The sequence below is a fragment of the Temnothorax nylanderi genome, unplaced genomic scaffold, assembly GCF_030848795.1.
Source record: "Temnothorax nylanderi isolate EJ_2023f unplaced genomic scaffold, tnyl_v1.0 TNYL_tig0018_pilon, whole genome shotgun sequence".
Taxonomy (NCBI): domain Eukaryota; kingdom Metazoa; phylum Arthropoda; class Insecta; order Hymenoptera; family Formicidae; genus Temnothorax; species Temnothorax nylanderi.
In genome coordinates this window covers 1,285,465-1,304,988 of record NW_027249080.1, presented here as the reverse complement: position 1 = coordinate 1,304,988, position 19,524 = coordinate 1,285,465, and the positions used below count along the sequence as shown (strand labels likewise).

The following is a 19,524-nucleotide window of genomic DNA, read 5'->3' as shown; positions in this document are numbered from 1 at the left end:
TTTAAGATATCGACGAAACTCGCACGGCATAATTCTAACGCGACCCTGGAATTAATTTCCGCCGTTCCCCCGTAATTTTCGAAGAAGCGTGGACTCCGTTCTCCTTTCAAGGAGACGCGGAAAAACAGTTCCTCGATGACGTCACAGCTCGGCCGCATGTCTTCAACCTTGGCTGACGACAGTGGCGAGCGTTTCTCAGATTCTGCGAGCTGAATCATCTCCCCCTTCCCGCTTCCACACACGGGCGATTCTCACGGGTAAATTCCCCTTCGTTGTTCGCAACGAGAATGCAACGTGGAATAACAGTAACGGGGATTTTGTCTCGAATATATTTTATTATACATACATTAATGAAAATATATACATGGTAGACTGCAGCTTCTCGAAGCAGCGAAGTGTCAATATAATTAGCTACAGTATTCGTACGCGAATCTGTTTCATCTTTTACTTATTTTCTTTTGTTTTGCATTTTTTCCCTTTTTCTTCTTCTTTTCGACGTCCTCTCGATAGCCGAGGTTGTCGAGGTTGTCGGGAGGCACGTGTAGGCCGACACGTGTAGACCATGGATGCTGTTGTTGTAGTTGTACGTGAGAAACGTTATGTTTTTTGGAGTTTTCGTTTATTTCTCAAAATAAACGGCTGATTGATAACGGGCCGACCCGATTTCCTCGGGTATGTAGCGACTATTACGAGACTGATCGCGTGTGAATCCGTCGATACACGCAGCGGATACCGGGATACTTTCGCTGACTTCGATTAATATCTTTATCTCTCGCATTCTCTCTCTCACACGCACCCTCTCAACCCTTTCATTCTTTACTCTCGCTCGCACTCTCTCTCTATCTCTCTCTCTCGCTCTCTCTTTTCTCCCTTCCTCCCCCTCTTTCTTCTCAGCCTATTCACAGCCTTCCTATTCAGACCTAATCAGCTTTCTCTCTTGCACAGCCAAACACTTGCACGATCACTCAGCGGCGTCAACGCTTCGATCTCTTATCTTCTTAATTAACCGTTACAACACGATTCAACGGTGACAACTGCGGATTATTACAATTGATTAAACTGTAAGTGGCGATCATCGAAAGTGTGTGACGGTACTTCGTTCCCCTGTTTCTCTCGGAGATTCCAGACAGATATCGCAAGTCTGAAGATCGTCCGAGAGCGAATCCCGCACGTCCGAGTCAAAGGGATTTTCCGACAAGGCTCTCGCCGTCCCCTCGCGGGTTAACGCAAACGCGATTAAACGACGGACGATGATACCCCGGTTGACGGCGGTTTGCGACGGCTAATGTGATAGACGTCTCCCCGAGTCTCCTTCTCAATCGGACATGTCGTCGGCGCGCGTCACGGCCCGTCGGACCGCCTGACGCCCGGATGCCGCGCTACAAACTTTGGTTCAGCCAAACATCATTCTACGTTAGCGTTACAATCTGCCGCACGCGCGGGAGAGCTCGCGCTCGACACGACTACACGGGTTAGCTTCGTAACATTTCAGGCACTGCGATTGACTTTGTATTTTGAGTTTAGCTCGCGCATCGGGCGGGCGGGCGGCCGACCGCGGAGACCGTCGGCGGGACCCTTTCGTTCCTCGAGCGTGAATCTCATCCGCCGCTAAAGATTCGGGAAAGTGTTCCGTCCTCTCTTCCCCAAGTAAACACCAACTAACAGCAATATTGTATCCTTTGACTGCCCAGACAGCACGCCTTATGTCCAACATCGGGACATAAGGCGTCTTAAGATGTCTTATGTTCTGATCTTAGACATGGTGCTGTCTGGGTATAATCAAAGATTGTATCACAATATTATAATTTCCTACTGAACAATGTAACTGTCACATACAACACATGTTATATTACACTTATATTATTGAGTGGGAAATGATATAATATTGATATAATGTTGGTGTTTGCCGGATTCTTAGAGAATTCGCGCGGTCGAGTCGCGACGCGGGGGACAATTCCGTTCGGAGGAGCTCGGGAGAGCAACGCAAACGCTCGCACCGAGATTCGCGAGAGGTCGGAAAGCCTTGCACGAGTGCGGACAACGCGCGTGTTTCTATGTACGTGTGTGTATGCATATTGTGTTTCGTGTATGTCCTGCATCATCGCGGTTACGTCATGCGCGCGTATAATCGTACATCGCTTATAATTATTAACCTGACTTCGAACGACACGTTTACAATGATCACGTTATTCCACTAGGGATGACATGCAGCGTATAAAACATATCTTATCTATATATTTATTTACTGTTGTATTATGTATCTAGGTTGCCGCATCCGTTATTTCTGTTACACGCTATATACTTCAATATATACGCGGTACGTCTCTTACACGCTACCAAAAGGATTAACAATCGATACCCCGTGTTTCTTTTCTTCTTTTTTCCCTTTCCCCCCGCTTGCTTAACGCGACGACGCACCGTGTCGCGATATTAACCGGGTTTACGATTCACGAATTCAAAGACAGAGGAAGGAAAAAACGAGGCGCGTTTCGCGTCTCTGACGGATATTGCACTTCGAAACTGGACCGCTTTGAAAAATTTCGCGCGTTGGTCTTCGACCGGCCATTAACGCGTTCAAAGTGCGCGTCCTCGGCTTCTTTAGTAAAAATCTGGCAAGGGTACGCTTCTAAAAATATAGCCAATGTATGTGTGTCTGTACGTGTGAGTGTGTATATGTGTGCGCGCGCTTTATATGTTGTGTGTTATGTGTAGTGTCTTTTATAATAAATTATGTCGATTCGAAACCCAAATCCGCCGTCAAGTCCCGTCGCGAGAACTCGCGGAGAAACTACGCTGTGGAATTTCTTCGTGTACAATCAAATGGAAAATCGTAATCCTCATGTATAGGGGTTGCTCGTCTTCCCGCGGTCCGTTTCCCACGGCCTCCGGAAATCCACGTTCGACATTTTGCGTCCTGTTATGAACTTGTTCGTCTCTTCTTTTTTTCTTTTGCGATGCTCAACGCTCCCGCCAAGGTCCCACAACAAATCGGCTGCTTCATCAAACAATACCGTGATCCGATTGTGAGTTGGCGCCGACCTTACGATCGGGGCTTTTTACAAGCACTGAGTCTGAGATTAAACGTCTTTTCTGTTTGTTTTGTTTGTTCCTCACCATCGGGCACATCGTCACTGTAGTCACGGAGTATCCGGGATCCAGTTGGCGAAGATCGCGCGCGAAGATCGCCGATCCATCCGCCCTTAGCGATACGTCCGTGGCTTCATGATACTGCCGCCATTCCGTTCTTTTTTTTTTAAACCTAGGCTTAAAAAGTAAAAACGCCAGCGCTGTTCGCCGCCGGCACGAAGTTAATCGGTTTAACACATTAACGCTTTGATTCGTTTGTCAGTCTGTGCTCTCCTAGTCCATGACAAGTTAAAAAAAACAAAAAACAAGATAATAAAACAGGGAAAAGAAATAATAGAATAGATGTCCGGGCTGTCGAGAAGTGGTGTTTATGATTTTACGGGTACTCGAGGATACGATGCACGGGCGTAAAAACCGTCTGCCCGTGAATCGATTGTAAAATGCATCTCTCACGCGCCACCACTATAAGCCGCGCCAGCGGCGGTTAGAGTCTTCAAAAGACGATACTCGAGCGTCCTCCTCCCTTTCTCACTTCGTCTCGAGTGTCCACGATCACAATACGTCGAAATTTCCGTCGTTAAAAGTTGAAAGTTGTGCGCCCTTAATGCGACAAAGTCCGCGACACGCGTTCTTCTTTGTCTCTCTCTCTGTTCCTACTTTTTTCTTCTTTTTTTTTTTAAACGAAAGGAAAGAAATTCGTAGGTGTCGCTCGGTAATCACGTACGCGCGATACGTTAATACTTTTAAACAGACACCGAGAAGAAACACTTTCACCGAGCCGTATTTTGTCGGTGTGCGTTATACGTCTACGTTATACGATAAACGATAGTAATATCCTAAATATTATGACGAGATTCGATTCGCGGTCGCTATACCGTATTTGTTTTTTTTTTCTTCTTTTTTTCTCGTTTATCAATAGCATTATAGGCAGTGTTCGTTGAGAAACTGCTACGGTTACCCGTCGAGATGTGTGAAATTCGACTTCTGGATACGATTGCACACAATTATTACGCTCGACTCCATTGCCCCCTAAAACTACCGTTTTCCTCCACGCCCCATCGGTAGTACACGCGCGGGTGCTCATTAAGATATTTATAAGACATTTACGCGTATCTTAAAATAAGTATCTCGTGTTTATCGAGCAACGTAAATCGATAAACTTGCTCGCGTAGCGCTAGGAAAATACGCGTCCGAACGCTAATCAAAATAAGTTCGCTTGCTCTCGAATACGTCGCTCCGTATCAGTGAGTGGCTCAGAAAACGCGCGGAGCGCGCGCACGTCATTTCTCTCCGTGGACGAACGCTAAATGAAGATCATAGAAAATGATAATATCGCTAAGGAAACCTGAGAATTTCTTTCCTTTGCAGACTAACTTTTCGCACGCAATATAAACCGAGATAGTTAGCGATGCACTTACTATCGAGATAACGGAGTACAAATAGAAATAATAATAATAATAATAATAAGTGTAGTAGTAACAGCGGTAGTAGTAATAGTAGTAATAGCAGCAGCAGCAGCAGCGGTCATATTGGTAATTGCAGTAGTAGCATCAGTGGCTGTGTTGATGATGGTGACGTACTTCACTCGTTGCGTGTGGAGCTTGAATCGATTTAACGATTTGCAATTGACAACGAGTCCCGTTCTCACTTATCAATGTGTGATGGGCAACCAGAGCGTCTCCTCCGGTAACCACGATAGAGAGAGAGAGGTCCCATAATCGCCGTAGGCAGCGACTACCGATAAAGGTCCACTATAATCCCGTGGATATATATATCGGACGATTTTTACTTCGGAGTTAGGAGTTGAAGGCAAAATCACAGAATGACGCAGCACCGACAGTATCGTTGTCGCGAGGCTCCCGCGCTGGGTGGTGGGGTCGGTGGTGCGAAATACGCGTGCACCTTTAAGTTCGGTAGATGGGCCTAAAATAGTACAAATAATACATTCAATAATTAATATTCCTAAGTTAAGGACGATAAGAACGACAAGTTCTACGTTTAATCGTACGATTGCGACTTACATAGGTATTCCGTTCGTCGAAACGAACTAGAAAAAGGTGAGTCTCTTCAAATTGTAGTACATTGTAGTGATCTATGATAATGTACCGTAAGCCGCAGTCGCGAATTCTTTACATATATGATTCATTGTTAAGCGGAAAAAGCGATATTAATTGTACCCAGCCGCCGGACGGAGTATCGGAGTAATTGCGCGGAATCATACTTTTTGCGGAATGCGCGATCTATAGTAATACGATTGCGTGATACGCACTCGGTGCGCGCTAAATATAACGCTCCGCGGGAAATGCGGCCGAATCCCTTTTTCCGCGTAACGCACGAAACGTCGGAGAATACGGTAAAACGGGACAATACTCTGAGTTTACGTATGCCCTCTCTGGTAATGTGTAGGCAGTCGTAAAGTTCGATACGCTCGAGATTGTGACAGGCCTGCATCAGATGGTTCAGACCGTTGTCCGAGATGTTCGGGCAGTTGTCCAGCTCTAAGACGGCTAGGTGTTCCGCCGCACACGGCGACAGCGCGATTTGTCGGAGGCCTTCGTCGGTGATCAACTCACAGTGTGACAGGCTCTGCGCTCGGAAATGGCAAAACTCTCGATAAAGACACGGGTCTTTGCGATTCGGAAAAACGCACCGACACCAAAACACCGTGAGACCATCGCCTAACGCACGATGCCGTGTACATTAAATCGCTACTCACTAGTTTCTCCAATCTCGGACAACCCATCGCCAGGTGAGTGAGGGTGGCGTCGGTGATTAAAAGGCACTCTTCCAGATCCATCTTCTCGAGCAGTTTGCAGTTCTGAAAGTCGAAAGTCGAATAGAGTTTCGCGGCTCGGCTGTTTAGACGATTTAAACGATTCGCGCCGATCAACTCACTCTCGCGAGGGCCTGAAAACCTGTATCCGTGAAATGGGTGCACGCGACGCACTCGAGTACATTGAGGAGTGGACAGTGTTGTGCCAGGCTAATCAACGTCGCGTCCGTTAAATTGGGGCAATTCGACAGGCAAACGTAATGCAGCCGTGGACACCGTTCGCTAAGTTCTCTGACTCCGTCGTCCGTTATATTCTGCAACAAGGATCGCAAAGGGATTTTTATTTACTAATGCAACGCCTGGGGCCATCCTTTAACTTCCGATACACATTTATGAATAAAATTTAATATACTTTGAGCAAATAATTTATCTTTTTTTCTATTGCATAAGATCTGTTGCCGACGAAATATATATATAGATAATTTTTTAATGTTTAATATCATAGAGAGATTTTCTTCACTTTAATATATCTCGCTTTCTATCGAGAGGTGAAAGTCTTCAACGTTTCTGCGCGGAACACGTGCTATTGAATCAAATTGCAAATATTATTGCGCGCAAGTAGCTTCTTTCTCAACTTCCTCGGTATGAAAGAAAACGAATGTCAATTTGATCTCAGCGATACAAGCGAGTCTTATCTCTTTGGGAAACCCAGCGATATCTCGTCGGCGACAAATTGGTTGCGCGACGACTGCAGCGTCTGAGGCGCGTGGCGCAATTGCTCCTCTTTGCGTAACACGCGGATTTGGAGAGTCAATGAGATAAGTACCCTGCATTCGTGTAGATTGATCGCTTCGAGATTAGGACAGTAGCGCGCTAAGCACATCACGGCCTTATCCGTCAGCTGGCGGCACCCCTTGCTCAGGAAGCTGCGAAGTTCCGGGCAGCCCTTGGCGAGCGCGTCGACCCCGTTGTCGGTGAGCAGCTCACACCACGAGAGATTGATGTGGGTGAGCAGCGGGCAACCGGCCGCGAGATCCTTCAGGGACATGTCCGTTATCTCGGGACAGGAGTCCAGATTCAGCCGCTGGAGCTTGGGGCAATGACTGCTGAGGGCCGCGCATGTCGCGTCCGAGATCCTCTTGCACTGACTCAAATTGAGCTCCTCGATATTAGGACACGACTGGGCTAAAGTGCGCATCGAGTTGTTGCCGATGCTCTGGCATCCCTTGAGCGAGAGCTGCCTGAGGAATCCGCCGCAACGCCTCGAGATATTTTCTATTACTGGTCCCTACGCACAAACGCCCCCCCCCCCCCAATCCGGCGTTAATCAATTTCTTTTCTTTTCTCTATATGCGTAAAGAATTCGTCGGGACGGGATATCTTTCTTTATTACCTCCACGTCTCGTTGAAAATCGAAGAGATCGATCCTCTGCCAATTGGACCCATCGAGCGCCAACACGTTCCAGGCTTTGCTTACTTGGGCACAACGGCATAGCGATACGACATCGAGGTACGAAAAAATTCTGTCAATCACAGAGATTCGTTAGAACGACTTACGCGTTATCGCGTCCCGCGATTGCTTAACACCTTGCGAAAGCGAGGGGGGACAATGTGGATTTAAGTTTTTCGCGAGGCACGATGAGACGTAACACTTACGTCTTATATACCAATCTTACGTAGCTTTCAATCTTATGAAAGATGCCTGTTTCGCCCGTAAAAAGTTTTAAAGGGCAAATATACGATTACGTGTATTTCAAATATAAACACGGCGAATTTGTATTAGATAAAAGCGTCTAGAGATTAGATCTATTTTAGTATTATCGAAGAGTAGGCAACAGGAGTGCCCGGAATTCCCGTCTCTCGATCAAATATAACCGAAATCTCGATAAGTTTCACCGTTTCTTATCACGACGGGGACAACTCGCTCCGAACCGTGTTAAGCCGGCAAGACGCGATCGAGGCGTATAACGCCGCAGGCAAACGTACGCCGTACCTGAGTAGCAATTCTTTTGGCAGTTTCTTGTTAATCTGCGCCTCGTCATCGTGAAACACCCATGTTAGCTGCAACGGAAAGGTGATTAAATACGACCTGAGCACGACGTGAGCCGGGCCGCGCTCGCGTTTATCGCTCTGCGGAGCGACGAACGTTCACCAGAGAGGAGTCGAACAATTCGTCTCTGTTGTACGCAACACATTGGCGAGGACGGATGGGGGTACGGGGGAAAGGGAGAGAGGACAGAGACCGAGAGAGAGAGAGAGAGAGAAAGAGAGAGAGATGGGACGCAACGTTAGACATACGCTTTTGATAGCGGGATATCAGAGGCGCGGGAGGAGCCGCGTATGGTAAAGCTCTAGCATTGACGTGCCCGGACAGAGTTCTCTAGATTGACTAACCTGCATGTAGGATTGCTTCATGGTAGTGACAGGGTTGTGAGTATGCGATTGCGTGTAATAACCGCCCTGATGATGATAATTTTGTTGATGATGATGATGTTGGTGATAATGGTGATGATAGGATGGATGCTGCTGCTTCCACCATTGTCCACCGGTACCGCCGCCTCCTTTTTCCGTCTCCTCGACCGCCAGTACCCCTTGTCCGACCCCTTGGCCCCCTCCTCCCACTCCTAACTGTTGGAGACTTACTTTTTTCTAAAAAAAACATCCCAATACGTGTCATCTCCGTCGCGCTGACGCCGGCGTAACACGCGACAAAACGGAATCGCGGCCTTCGAACGGCGTTTCATTTTGTACGCTCGAAATCGCAGGATTTCACGCAAGGACTAGTTAGGTTCACAATTCCGCAGCCGATCCGTCCATGATTATTTGTAAGGTACTACTACTGTTTGGACCTCGTCAATCATGGACTTGTATCGTTGTTGCCCAGAGATTCTTAATTGCCAATGTGCTCTGTTGTGTCATTATAATTTCGTATCTAATAAATATATATACCGAATCTCCCCAATTCACGTATTTGCTTAATTTTAGAGGTACTAATAGTAATGGAACTTTTATTAATTATATACAATAGTCACATTACGATTTCGAGTAATTTTTATATGTACATTTTACTATGTACATTTTTATTATGTACATTTGCTAAATTGTGATGATACCTATACGACCTCGCCGTATTCCAGATATGCGACTTTCTTTCGCTACGTACTAATCGCCAATTAATAATTCATCGTCGATCCCGGTGTGAACAATAGCGCATGCAAAGTCGGAATTCAAATGATTGCGTTATTCTGATTGGAAAGTGACGTAATTGTTAATTCACAAGTAAACGCTATCGTGTTCGGGTAAAAGCGAGTGACTTCCAATCGTCATACACACACACACACACACACACACACACACACACACACACATTCATACATCATTAATGCAGTCTGTGTTGCGCAAAAATTATTATTATATTCAGACATAAAATTATATATTTTAAATATATTACTACACTATACATTTATCTGTACAATTAATGGTTAGATTTTTCCCAAATAATTTTACTTTTCAGACAGACAAGCGATATTCTTTATGCCACAGACCACACTGAATGTATCGCGATCTCATATCCTTTATTAATTAGCGAACGTTTTCTGTTCGACTGTCCGCGTTCAATTTTCATCGAAAAGCTATTATGCGACTGGGGGACGAGCACGTTTCATTGACGTTACAACGCGAGCAGAGTGATTCTTTTTCCCGTTGCTCCCGCGCTCGCTCGACTCCGCGTCTCGTTGCATTTTCAACGAGGAAAGCTCGCTCGCGAAATGCTTGATTATCAGGGAGTTAATAGAAGTGGAAACAAGCGGCGAAGAACGATGGCGCATGCAGAATATAGCACAGCGCGCGAGTCCACAAAACATATACAAGTGCAAGTCGCTCCCAAGTGGATCTGGAATATTTTCTTTCTTTTTTTTTTACGTTAACTTCATTTCGGAAAATGAAACGACTGTGCGTGTCGATGTGCGTGTGTCTATGTGTGTATGCGCGTATGTATCTCCACACGTAACGAATGCATTGTACCTAACGACAAATAATATTAATGGTGCCATATATGTATACACCTTAATATTATTACACAGATGGTTACACTTGCAGAGAAGTCGAGAGACGAAAAGTAAATTAAACTGTATTCGACGACAATGCCGACGGTAAAATTACTGATAATTTAAAATGAAAAATGACTTGGAATTATATTCCATATCTTGCACTATTCGAGATAGTGCAGGGATCAAAATATTGATATTGCTCGTATACACGTCTCGCGTGAGATAGAAACAGAGAGAGAAACTGTTTCTTCACTCGCTCGACAACTGCAAAGGATGGCTTTTTGCATATCTTTTTAATGCGGTCAGTCGTTTTAGCCGTACCTTGTGGATGTTAAAAATGAATCAATGAATTCGCTTACGTCTGTGTGATACATGTATGAAAGCGATCTATACACAATGAGAAAGCTTCTCATCTTGCATAGCCATAAGGATAAGAAGTGATTGTTACAGATTGAAATGCAGGTTATGAAATTATAATTACCAATTGCTACTTTCGTAAACGTTTATTTATTTAATGCCAATTGTGTGAGATGAAAATTTGTACCTTTAGTTTCCTTCACAGCAAGTAGAAACTAAAGCTTATACATATAGGTATGTCTACAAAGAATTTGAAATAGTGTAAATTTGGAATATAAAATAATGTATTTTATTATAATACATAATTACAATCGTTTCCTTTTGTGGAAAATTTAGTGACTCGACGAATTACGAATTAGTAATTAACAATAGGAATATAAATTTTGTTCAAATACAGCGAGATTCCTGCCGTCAGATAAGGATATTTTCACAACACGTTCTTGTAAACATAATAACAAAATTATTACGCCACGACGATACCTATAACATAAAAAAATTAAATAAAAAGTTGCTTAAGTTATGTATATGTAATTTTACAACGTAACATGCCAAGGAAAAATTATCATGCAAATGTAGTTTATGTAAAATGATATTAGAAAATTTATCGAATAATTTTATTAGCAGTTTACGATTGCAGATTCTCGGAATTCTCTGTATTAACACTATCTATCGCTAGCGGATGAAATCGATACGTATTGCCGATCAATAACGTATTGTATGTTTTTCGAGCAAAATCGAGAGCTCATATATTCTGATAAATAAATATTAGAATTATAAAAATAATAAAATGCCGATTAATATCTTTCACAATCGATAGTCAATTAGATGCTAGTAGCAAAAAGTCTATTAATATAGGCTTTCAGCTGATAATACGTTAATATTAGAATTCCCTATACTTTTATCAATTTTGAATCGTTAAATTTTCCAATAAGCTCTACTTATTGTTAACGATCCCTAAGCAATAAGCCGTGCAACTACACATATAAAAGGATTTTAGGTGTCTGCGGACGACGTTAAACGTGCATCTCCGACAGACAAATCTTACGCGAGTTTATGCGTCCGGCGTTGAGCTAGAAATGATCATTTCCCCACGCGAATTTCGCGTTTGGTATTCGCGTGCGAGGTTACGCGCGCGAGGGGCTTATTTTACTTCGGCCGCGAAATTGGGATATCGTCCATTTCGTCATTGTGTACGTCCTTGAAATAAAGCCTGGAAGCGCTTTTATCAATAATAGCCGTATGCATAGATCGCGAGCGGGCGCGAGGGTGGCTCTTCCAACTTCCATGCCTATGCCTTATCGCATGAAGTATGCAAGCGCTGCATAAAATTATACGGGATAACGAAGGCGGCCTGGCCAAACGATGGCCATCGATGCGACGGAGATACACGCTATTGCGTTACGGCCTTAAACCGTAAAATACGAGCGCAGCCTCGTGAATAATTATGACTCGTATAATCTGGAATAGTTCTCGGTGCGCGGCGAGCGAAATAGCCAAAATAACCGGCGCAAGAGATCCACTCTCTGTTTTATATTCTAAACGTAATTGTAATTCAAGCGCTATATTTTCTCACAGTTTCCATCGAAACGAACTTTGTATCTTGAAAGGCCAGAAATAACTTGGAAACCTTAATTCCCGCGGAGCTAATTTTATTTTAAATATACGTATCATTTCGTATATATATATTAATAAAAATATTAATAAAAAAGATATCTATTCGGTTTATCGCGGTTGGTAATGATCATATGACGATTTGTATCAGAGCTAAAAATATATAGGATGTATGTAATGTATGTATCGGGAAAGGTAACGTAGATACAATGATAAATTGATCGATTCGTACTTGAGATTAGACAGCCTTTGTGTTTGTAATGGTGTAAACAAGTTAAGACGACACGTGCGTCGACTTTAACGGCGTTATCATAATAATAACCGCAAATTTTCCTGCTGAAGGTTAAAACTCATTTGCAAGTCCTGATGAGTGCGACTTAAAAAAAAACTTCATTATTTCTCGCGAAAATTTCGCGTTTCATTACGCGCACGCGTATCGTTCCGCGGACGCTCGAGATAAACGGACGATCGTTTTTAACTACGCGATACGTCAAGAGCCATTCGCTCCTCTTGGCCCGTGATGCTATTTCTCCGATTTCGCTCGGTGCGTGCGCGCATGGCGCGAAGAGGATTCCGCGCGGGCGGGCTCAAAAGCGGTAAAATAAGCGGTCATCGATTCGGCATTCGCCTTAAATACACACAGCCGCCGCCGCCGCCGCGCAACATAACAACATATGCGCCGCGGACGTGTGCTAAAACACGGAAGACAAATAGCGGCGCGCGCGGGAGGGAGTTTGCGCGCCCGTAAACAAAGTGCGCAAATCGCGAGCGACGCGGCGCGACGTGACGGCGACGTCGGGGGGAGGGCGAGGACCCCGCGCGACGCCACCAGTCCCGATACGATTGCCTTCTATTATTCCTTATCTCTATCGGGGAGACCCGCAAAGCGGGCGGTATCACGGCCGCGGCCCGCGGGCGCGAGAGATCAATGCGGTCGTCAAGAATCTCCGCTTCGCGACAGGGGAAAAAAAAGAAACAAGGACGTTACAATAAAAGAAGCCCACTGGCAGTTCGATAATAATAAAAAAGGGGAGAGTACTTCGTGTCTTTAGAATTCTATTTTCAACGTTTATTAAATGCTTCTTGGACATTACTTCGTTCGTTATTCGTGCTGTTATCACATTATTTTTATCATTTTTACTGCGTCATTGTAGCTCTATAATTGGAGAACGACTGGTTTTCTCTCCGAGATCTGTATTTTTCACCCGTATTTCGTCGCAGATTCTAGCTCCAGGATTCAGTTTTCCGGTAGACTCCACCATTGCATGCATCGATGCAACGCGATCATCATTCCGCGTGCGCGGCCGAATGTCGCGCGCGTCCTGCAACATCTGTTTACGTGTCCACCTGCCGCGACCATCTCCTCCACACGATTTTCTCGAAATCCCGATCGGGCGATACCTCCGTAACACGTCATGCCGCTATCCACCAATCCTGCCCGTGGATTGCTCGATCGAAATCGGGGATCCAGTACGGTTTCGGAAAAAAAAGCATCAACATTTTACTGCGTCAATCGGAAAATGCATCGCGCCCTATGCAGATATCGGAACAGTTCCGTTTCTTGTTGCGGGATTCCAGGTGCAATGAAACTATGCAAACTATCCGGTGAAGTTAGGATATCGAAAGGAATAGCGCGCGGCGGATGAAATAGTTGTCTTTGAGCGGGAACGCCTCGGAGAAATTTAAGATTTCGCTATTGTATTTTTCAATGGAAATATCGATCGAGATTTATTGTTGTGAAAAAACTTTGGATTTCACTTAAATATGTATGCTATTTTGCGTTCCTACTTCATGCACGTACATACTTGCATCATCACTGATACCATGTAAGCGTCAATATTTCAGATATCTCGCAATAAAAGAGAAAAAAGAAAGGCACTGTCAGACGTATATTTACAGTTCTCGAGTTGATTTTTGATCCGAAGCAAAAAGTGTACGTACACTCATATGATATCAGTTATACGAAAATAAATCACATCGAGAATCACAAATTATCTACATAAAAAATTATACCATTTCTAATTTACACATTTACGAAGCAGACACACCCGCCTACACACCCACGCATTCTTTCTTTAAGAGCTACTAAATAAATTAAATAAAAATTATGCAAATCGGCAACGAAAGAGGAAAAAGGAAGGCACTGTCGGACGAAAATTTACAGTTCTCGAGTTGATTTCTGATCCGAAGCGAAACGTACGTACAGCCCGTTCGCACGACCTCCATCGCGTTGCATCGCGCATCGTTGATATGCCGTTACGGCTTCTTGCCCTCGCGAAAAATCGCATCGCCCGTCACGAAGAAGCGCGCCGACGAGGTGCCTAGGCAAGTTTATCTTAGAAAGTACTCAAACGTATCTATAGAATCCGTTGGCTAATAATAAGCCACGATAAAAACATTGCGAATAACGAATATCTCTAGAGATATTCCTGAGAAAATTGGCACCTGTCCCGATTTGTCTACAATAGTCAACAGTGAGTTGTACGCGAGAAGGTTGAGAAATTTTCAAGCACTATTTCATGCTAAACGCACCCGACAGGACAATTAGTACTCGAGGTATTTCGATCAGAATCGCGATACGGCGGGGCAATGGAAGAGAAAACAGATAAGAAGGTAAAAAAATGTGTCATTTTTATGTGAACAGCTGGGATTGTCGAGAAACGCTAAATACCGACTGTAATGAAAACAGTAGATATATCGTTGATATATCGTATTTGTTCAATTTTCCGAGGCGAAATAAGGGACTGCGAGGTACCGCGAAATCCTCAGGTCGCAGTTGCACCAGCGTGTCGACGGCCGAGGATCGTTCGTGACGGGCGACACGCGCCGATGAGCCCGCGCCCGCGCGCGCGCGCGCGCGCATCCTCCTCCTCCTCTTCGCGGAATCGCGAGCGCGAACGCGAACGCGTGTTGCTAGGAAATGAGATTGCGGAGAATTGCGAATGATGCAATTTGCATTTCGGATGTATCCGACGACGCAATCATCGGTGAACGATAGACCGACGTAGGTTCCGAGCGCCGGACATTCGCGGAGAATAGCCACGGAAAAAAGCGGAAGATCGGTGCTGATTGTGAGACGGCCTAATCATTCCCGAGGTTGAAGACCAATTTTCGTGAATTAATCTTCAAAGACAAAGATTATATATATCAGGGGAGCATTGTGTGGGATCTAACAACAAGAAGCAGACTTTTTTCTTCTTTGAATTCGAGACTTAGCATTGACGTATATAGCGTGTTTAGGAAAAGAACGAGTCACGAAAAATAATAATCTCCCGCGATATTTTTGCTTGGGGAAAATTCTCTTTGAGACTCACAAGAAGAGGAATAATGTTACGTATGTTCATTTTCTGCCAATTCTAGGACACCCTGTATATATCTGTTCCTTTTAGCTGCGCTCTGTACCATTTCCTGCAAATTTGATCTTTTTCTCTTTCTCTCACAAAGCTTGAACACGTACGGGTTTTTGTTTTGTGTACAAAAAAGCACCGCAGAATGCACTTAAAAAGAGTCATATCAAGCGTTGCAGACGTAAAGGAAACCGACGTTGACGAAGAAAGGGATGCGCTGCGAAAGAAAAGAAGACGGGAAAGGGGACAAGGAGATACGATAAATCAACTCGGGGGAAAAAAAAGTGATTACCATCAATTAAGGTAAATTTAGTCGAAAATCTAATTATACGCTGTCTAAAGCCCGTATCGGACTATGGATTGGGATTGAGATTGGATTGGAAATTTGACCAAATCGGAGCAAAGTTCACTAAACTTGAGATCAGTTTTCTCTATTCTGATTGATTAAATTTCAATCCAATCTCAATCCCAATCCGTAGTCTGATACGGGCTTAACGCGTATGTGCACGCAACCCCAAAGACCGAATGCAAATCCTCCGCGGCAAACATTTTCACATTTTAATTATTTATACGCTCTTACGCGCGTTGAAGTGCACGCGCGGCAGTTCGCAATGTTCGACATGTGGCCGCGTGGACATGCCAATAACTTTCCGCAATTTACAATTCATGAATGAAGTAATAAAAATAGCAGTCGCGGAAACGGATTATATTTGCCGAGACGGATTATATTTTGCAATAATACGGCCATCGTGTCGAGGCGTCGCGCGCCTTGTGGTCTTCAGTCTACGCGTCTTTAGTCGAAGGCTGGCAAATAGTCGCGAAACAATAAAGAAGGATTTGTCAGAGGCGCTTCTTCGGCAAAAAAATACGTCTATTGTGTTAGCGCGTGTACGCCGACACACAGATTTCTTTCTACACAGTCGTGATACGGAGCGGTGTGAACGTGTTGGTACACATGTATACAGACGCAACCATTCTAGCAACCATTATTATTCTTTCAAATAGAGATATGGATATTTAGTTAAGACGTAAATTATTTCTAGATTACCGAAAGGGGTACTTTTTACCACCGAGAAATTAATTTCAATCCGACGTACCGGCGGAGCAATTTATAAAAAAACGGTGATAAATTATGCGTACAATATCCGACCCAATAGAGTCCCCAGTAACAACGCGTTATCAACGTGTCCGAATTATCTAATCCAAACAGCAAGATAGGGAAGCAGTCCGCAATAAAAAAAAAAAAAAACAATCCGTTACGCTATTCCCGGTGTTATTAACACATCAGGCGCAATTTGTAATCGTATAGGAATGCCGCGTAATTTCAGATAAACAAGAGGAAAAAATGCTAAAGTGAATTGAATAAAAAGAAAGAATTTGTACTCTCGCAAACACCCACGCGATCATACACACATATGCGATGCACACACAAGCGCGCGTGCACAATGAATTATTCGATCCCTGCTGGAAGACAGCGAGGTGTATGTACGTGTACTGTGCTACGGAAACGCGGTTCATTCACAGCTTCTTTACTTATCGCGTTCTCGCCGAAAGCGAGCGGCCACGCGCGCGCTCGCCCGCCCGCTTGTTTACGCGTCCACGACGTCGTCTACGTGCGCGCGTCTCCGCGCCTACCGTCGCGACAACGAGGACGACGTCGTCATCGCGACGCCGAGGGAGCGATGTCCGAGGAACGCGCGCGCGAAGCGGAGTAAACGTCGCGGAGCAACGTCTGTCCGACGAGATTCGCAGCGTCGCGTCGCGTCGCGAGCAACAACGAGCTCATTGACATTCCGTTCGCGCGCTCGAACGCCGTCGTCCGTCGTCGTCGTCATTGCCGTCATCTTCGTCATCATCGTCGTCGTCGTTGGGAATGATTCGCTGCCGTGCGCCAGAGAGCGCGGAGAGATTTTTGCGCGTCGTCGTCGTCGTCGCTGCTCGGACGCCGCCGGAGCGAAGAACAAAGAAGAGGATGGTAGCCAGGGCGCGGGGAAGGGGGGAGGCGTGCATTTAACAACGAGAACGCACCGCTGGCGACGTAGCCACCGCTGGCGACCGCGAAAGCGAGAGAGAAAGAGGGAGGGGGAGAGAGGGGGCGAATGAGGGACAGAGAGAGAGAAAGAGAGAGAGAGGCGGAGTGTGCGAAAAAGAGAGGAGTGAAGAAAGACAGACAGAAAGAAAGGAAGGAAGGACGGAAGGAAAGAGGAAAGACAGGACAAAGAACGGAGCTGGCTGGCTGGCTGGCTGGCTGACTGGCTGCCTGGTTGACTAAGCTAGCTGGGCCCGCTCGCACAATCGCCTTGGTTGGTCGATGAGAATATATGCGTAGCACGCATGAAAAAGACTCGGAGTAATGACAGCGTGTTGCCAGCCAGGCCAGCCAGGCCAGCCAGCCAGTCAGGCAACCAGCCACAATAACGAGAGAATGCCCTGGCGCATGACGCCTTCACTGTCGTTGTCCTTGTCGTAGGTCGTAATCGTCGTCTTGGTCACGACACGACGGGGACGCGAAACGGCGGCGACGAGGATGCCCGTGGTGGCCGCCGCGCTTCGCGGAGGCCAGGGGAGCGAATCAGCTGTTCGCCTCGGCAATGACAACATTGAACACGCACGACCCCCCCGGACTGTGTGGCAGCACTTCGACGCGCGTTTCCGCGGCCGCGTTTCCACGGGCCGCGAGGGGCCCGTATAAACGTGGATCGGCGTCGACTTACCTCGAGCCTGGTGCGCCCGGAGTGTATCATCCTTTTGCGTCGCGTTATTTTGCAAAACTTCCGGGAGTACCCGCACGGTGCAGTCGCGAAAAAAAAAAACCGTCGCGCGGCTGAGCGAGTCGCTACGCTTCGCGAGAGAAATGGCCGAGTCTACTGAATGCTCGACGTGCAGCCGCGAAGGGGGACGGAGGGGTACTGAACGGTGCGCCGCCACTTTCCGTCGGCGCCACGGCCGCGCGCCGCGCCGATTGGCCGACGGCGGCCGACTTGACGACAGCGCGGCCAACCGGCGCGTCCGCAGCCATTGTTTACACGCTTCCCATTGGATCGTTATTTTTGTGGGAGTAGGACGACGACGACGACCGCGCGACGACGGCGGCGGCGGGCGGACGACGACGAATGTGCACTTTGTGTGCAACGGCGTAAGAGAGGCGCGACTCTCGCTCGCGCTCCGAAAACAAGAGAGACACTGGAGCGCGCAGGCGCACCCGCGCGCAGGCCGCAGGCAGCTGGCACAGGTGATCGGGGTGACAGGACGCTGGCTGGACGGTCTGGTCACAACGTTGGTTACAGGGTACAGACAACACCGTTACCGACGTACGATTCGAGCCGGTTACCAAGCGCACACCTCGTCCCAAATAAGCGCACGCGGAGTCAAGATCGGCGCGTGTTGCTAGGTTCGCTTTGATTCGCAGTTCGCACTTCGGGCGGAGAGAAATAGCCCCGCTGACCTGGATTCAATTATGACTCGACCGAAATATTTAATTTACGGACGAGAAGCCGGGAATGGGGGAGAGGGCACCGAGACGACACGCGAGATCTTAATGACCCGAACGAGCGCGATAATCAAGCTAATTGTTGTCTGGGGGCCTATGAAATCTTTATTCGCGTAGCAAACAGATAGGACAGATAGAACAGATAGGAAACATAAAATTGAACGATCGAACAATAGAAAAGATATGTGTGTGACTTGCTCTGTATTATAATGATATCATTGTTGGCGCAATGAGGGGATTGCGTAATGTAATCACAGTGATGATCAATCGGATAGGCATTTTACCATTGTCCATTAATCGTGTGTAATGCGATATTAAAACGCACTTTATCGTAAATGCTTGAAAAAGTAACTAAAATCAGCTGTTTTCAGATTCACAAAATATATTTGATACTAATTCATACGATAAATAAAAAATAATTATAAATAAAATATGCTACCATATTTACTCAATTCTCTAGAATATAAAAAATTTAATTGCATGGTACATTCGAGTTTAATTACAGTCGAGTTTAAGGAGAAAAGATTTTATGACTCGAATCTTCCCGAAATACAGTCAGTAAATATAGCTTCAAACTACTGCGAAAAGAACGTTCAGCGGAAGTTTCTTGAACGTATTTTAAGACAACTTTGGAGAATTCTTCCTGAGAAAAGAGTACGCGTCGATTATTTCTAAGTTTTGTTAATCTTATTTCGAAAAAATTCTAGTTTAGTTAAAAAATGTATTTCTAAATGTATCAATCGTCAATTATACACGTCGTTGATACCGATGATACTCAATCACGCCGAGTTGTAGGCAAAGCGGCAATAT

General features: G+C 45.6%; 1 protein-coding gene across 2 annotated transcripts; it reads right to left on the bottom strand.

The window, feature by feature from the left end:
• Positions 1-315: 315 nt before the first annotated feature.
• On the bottom strand, positions 316-18,329 carry LOC139768831 (uncharacterized). 2 transcript variants are annotated; one of them, XM_071699418.1, is made up of 9 exons: positions 17,939-18,329; positions 8,255-8,509; positions 7,854-7,921; positions 7,254-7,383; positions 6,687-7,148; positions 5,983-6,174; positions 5,804-5,905; positions 5,458-5,673; positions 316-5,010 (listed from the first exon to the last, which is right to left on the bottom strand). In XM_071699418.1, the coding sequence occupies exons 1-9, from the start codon at positions 17,966-17,968 to the stop codon at positions 4,903-4,905; spliced, it is 1,563 nt and encodes a 520-aa protein (XP_071555519.1). In that variant the 5' UTR covers positions 17,969-18,329; the 3' UTR covers positions 316-4,902. The 2 variants fall into 2 exon arrangements, with proteins under 2 accessions (XP_071555519.1, XP_071555520.1); XM_071699419.1 differs by lacking the exon at positions 8,255-8,509 and having other exon boundaries at positions 17,939-18,264.
• Between the last annotated feature and the right edge of the window lie 1,195 nt (positions 18,330-19,524).

Excerpts from the sequence above, each read along its gene's own strand:
- LOC139768831 (XM_071699418.1), bottom strand. The coding sequence starts at position 17,968 with ATGATACACTCCGGGCGCACCAGGCTCGAG. Across the intron at positions 7,922-8,254 it reads TGAAGCAATCCTACATGCAG|CTAACATGGGTGTTTCACGA; the intron begins GTTAGTCAATCT and ends TTTCCGTTGCAG. Across the intron at positions 6,175-6,686 it reads TCAATCTACACGAATGCAGG|AATATAACGGACGACGGAGT; the intron begins GTACTTATCTCA and ends TCCTTGTTGCAG.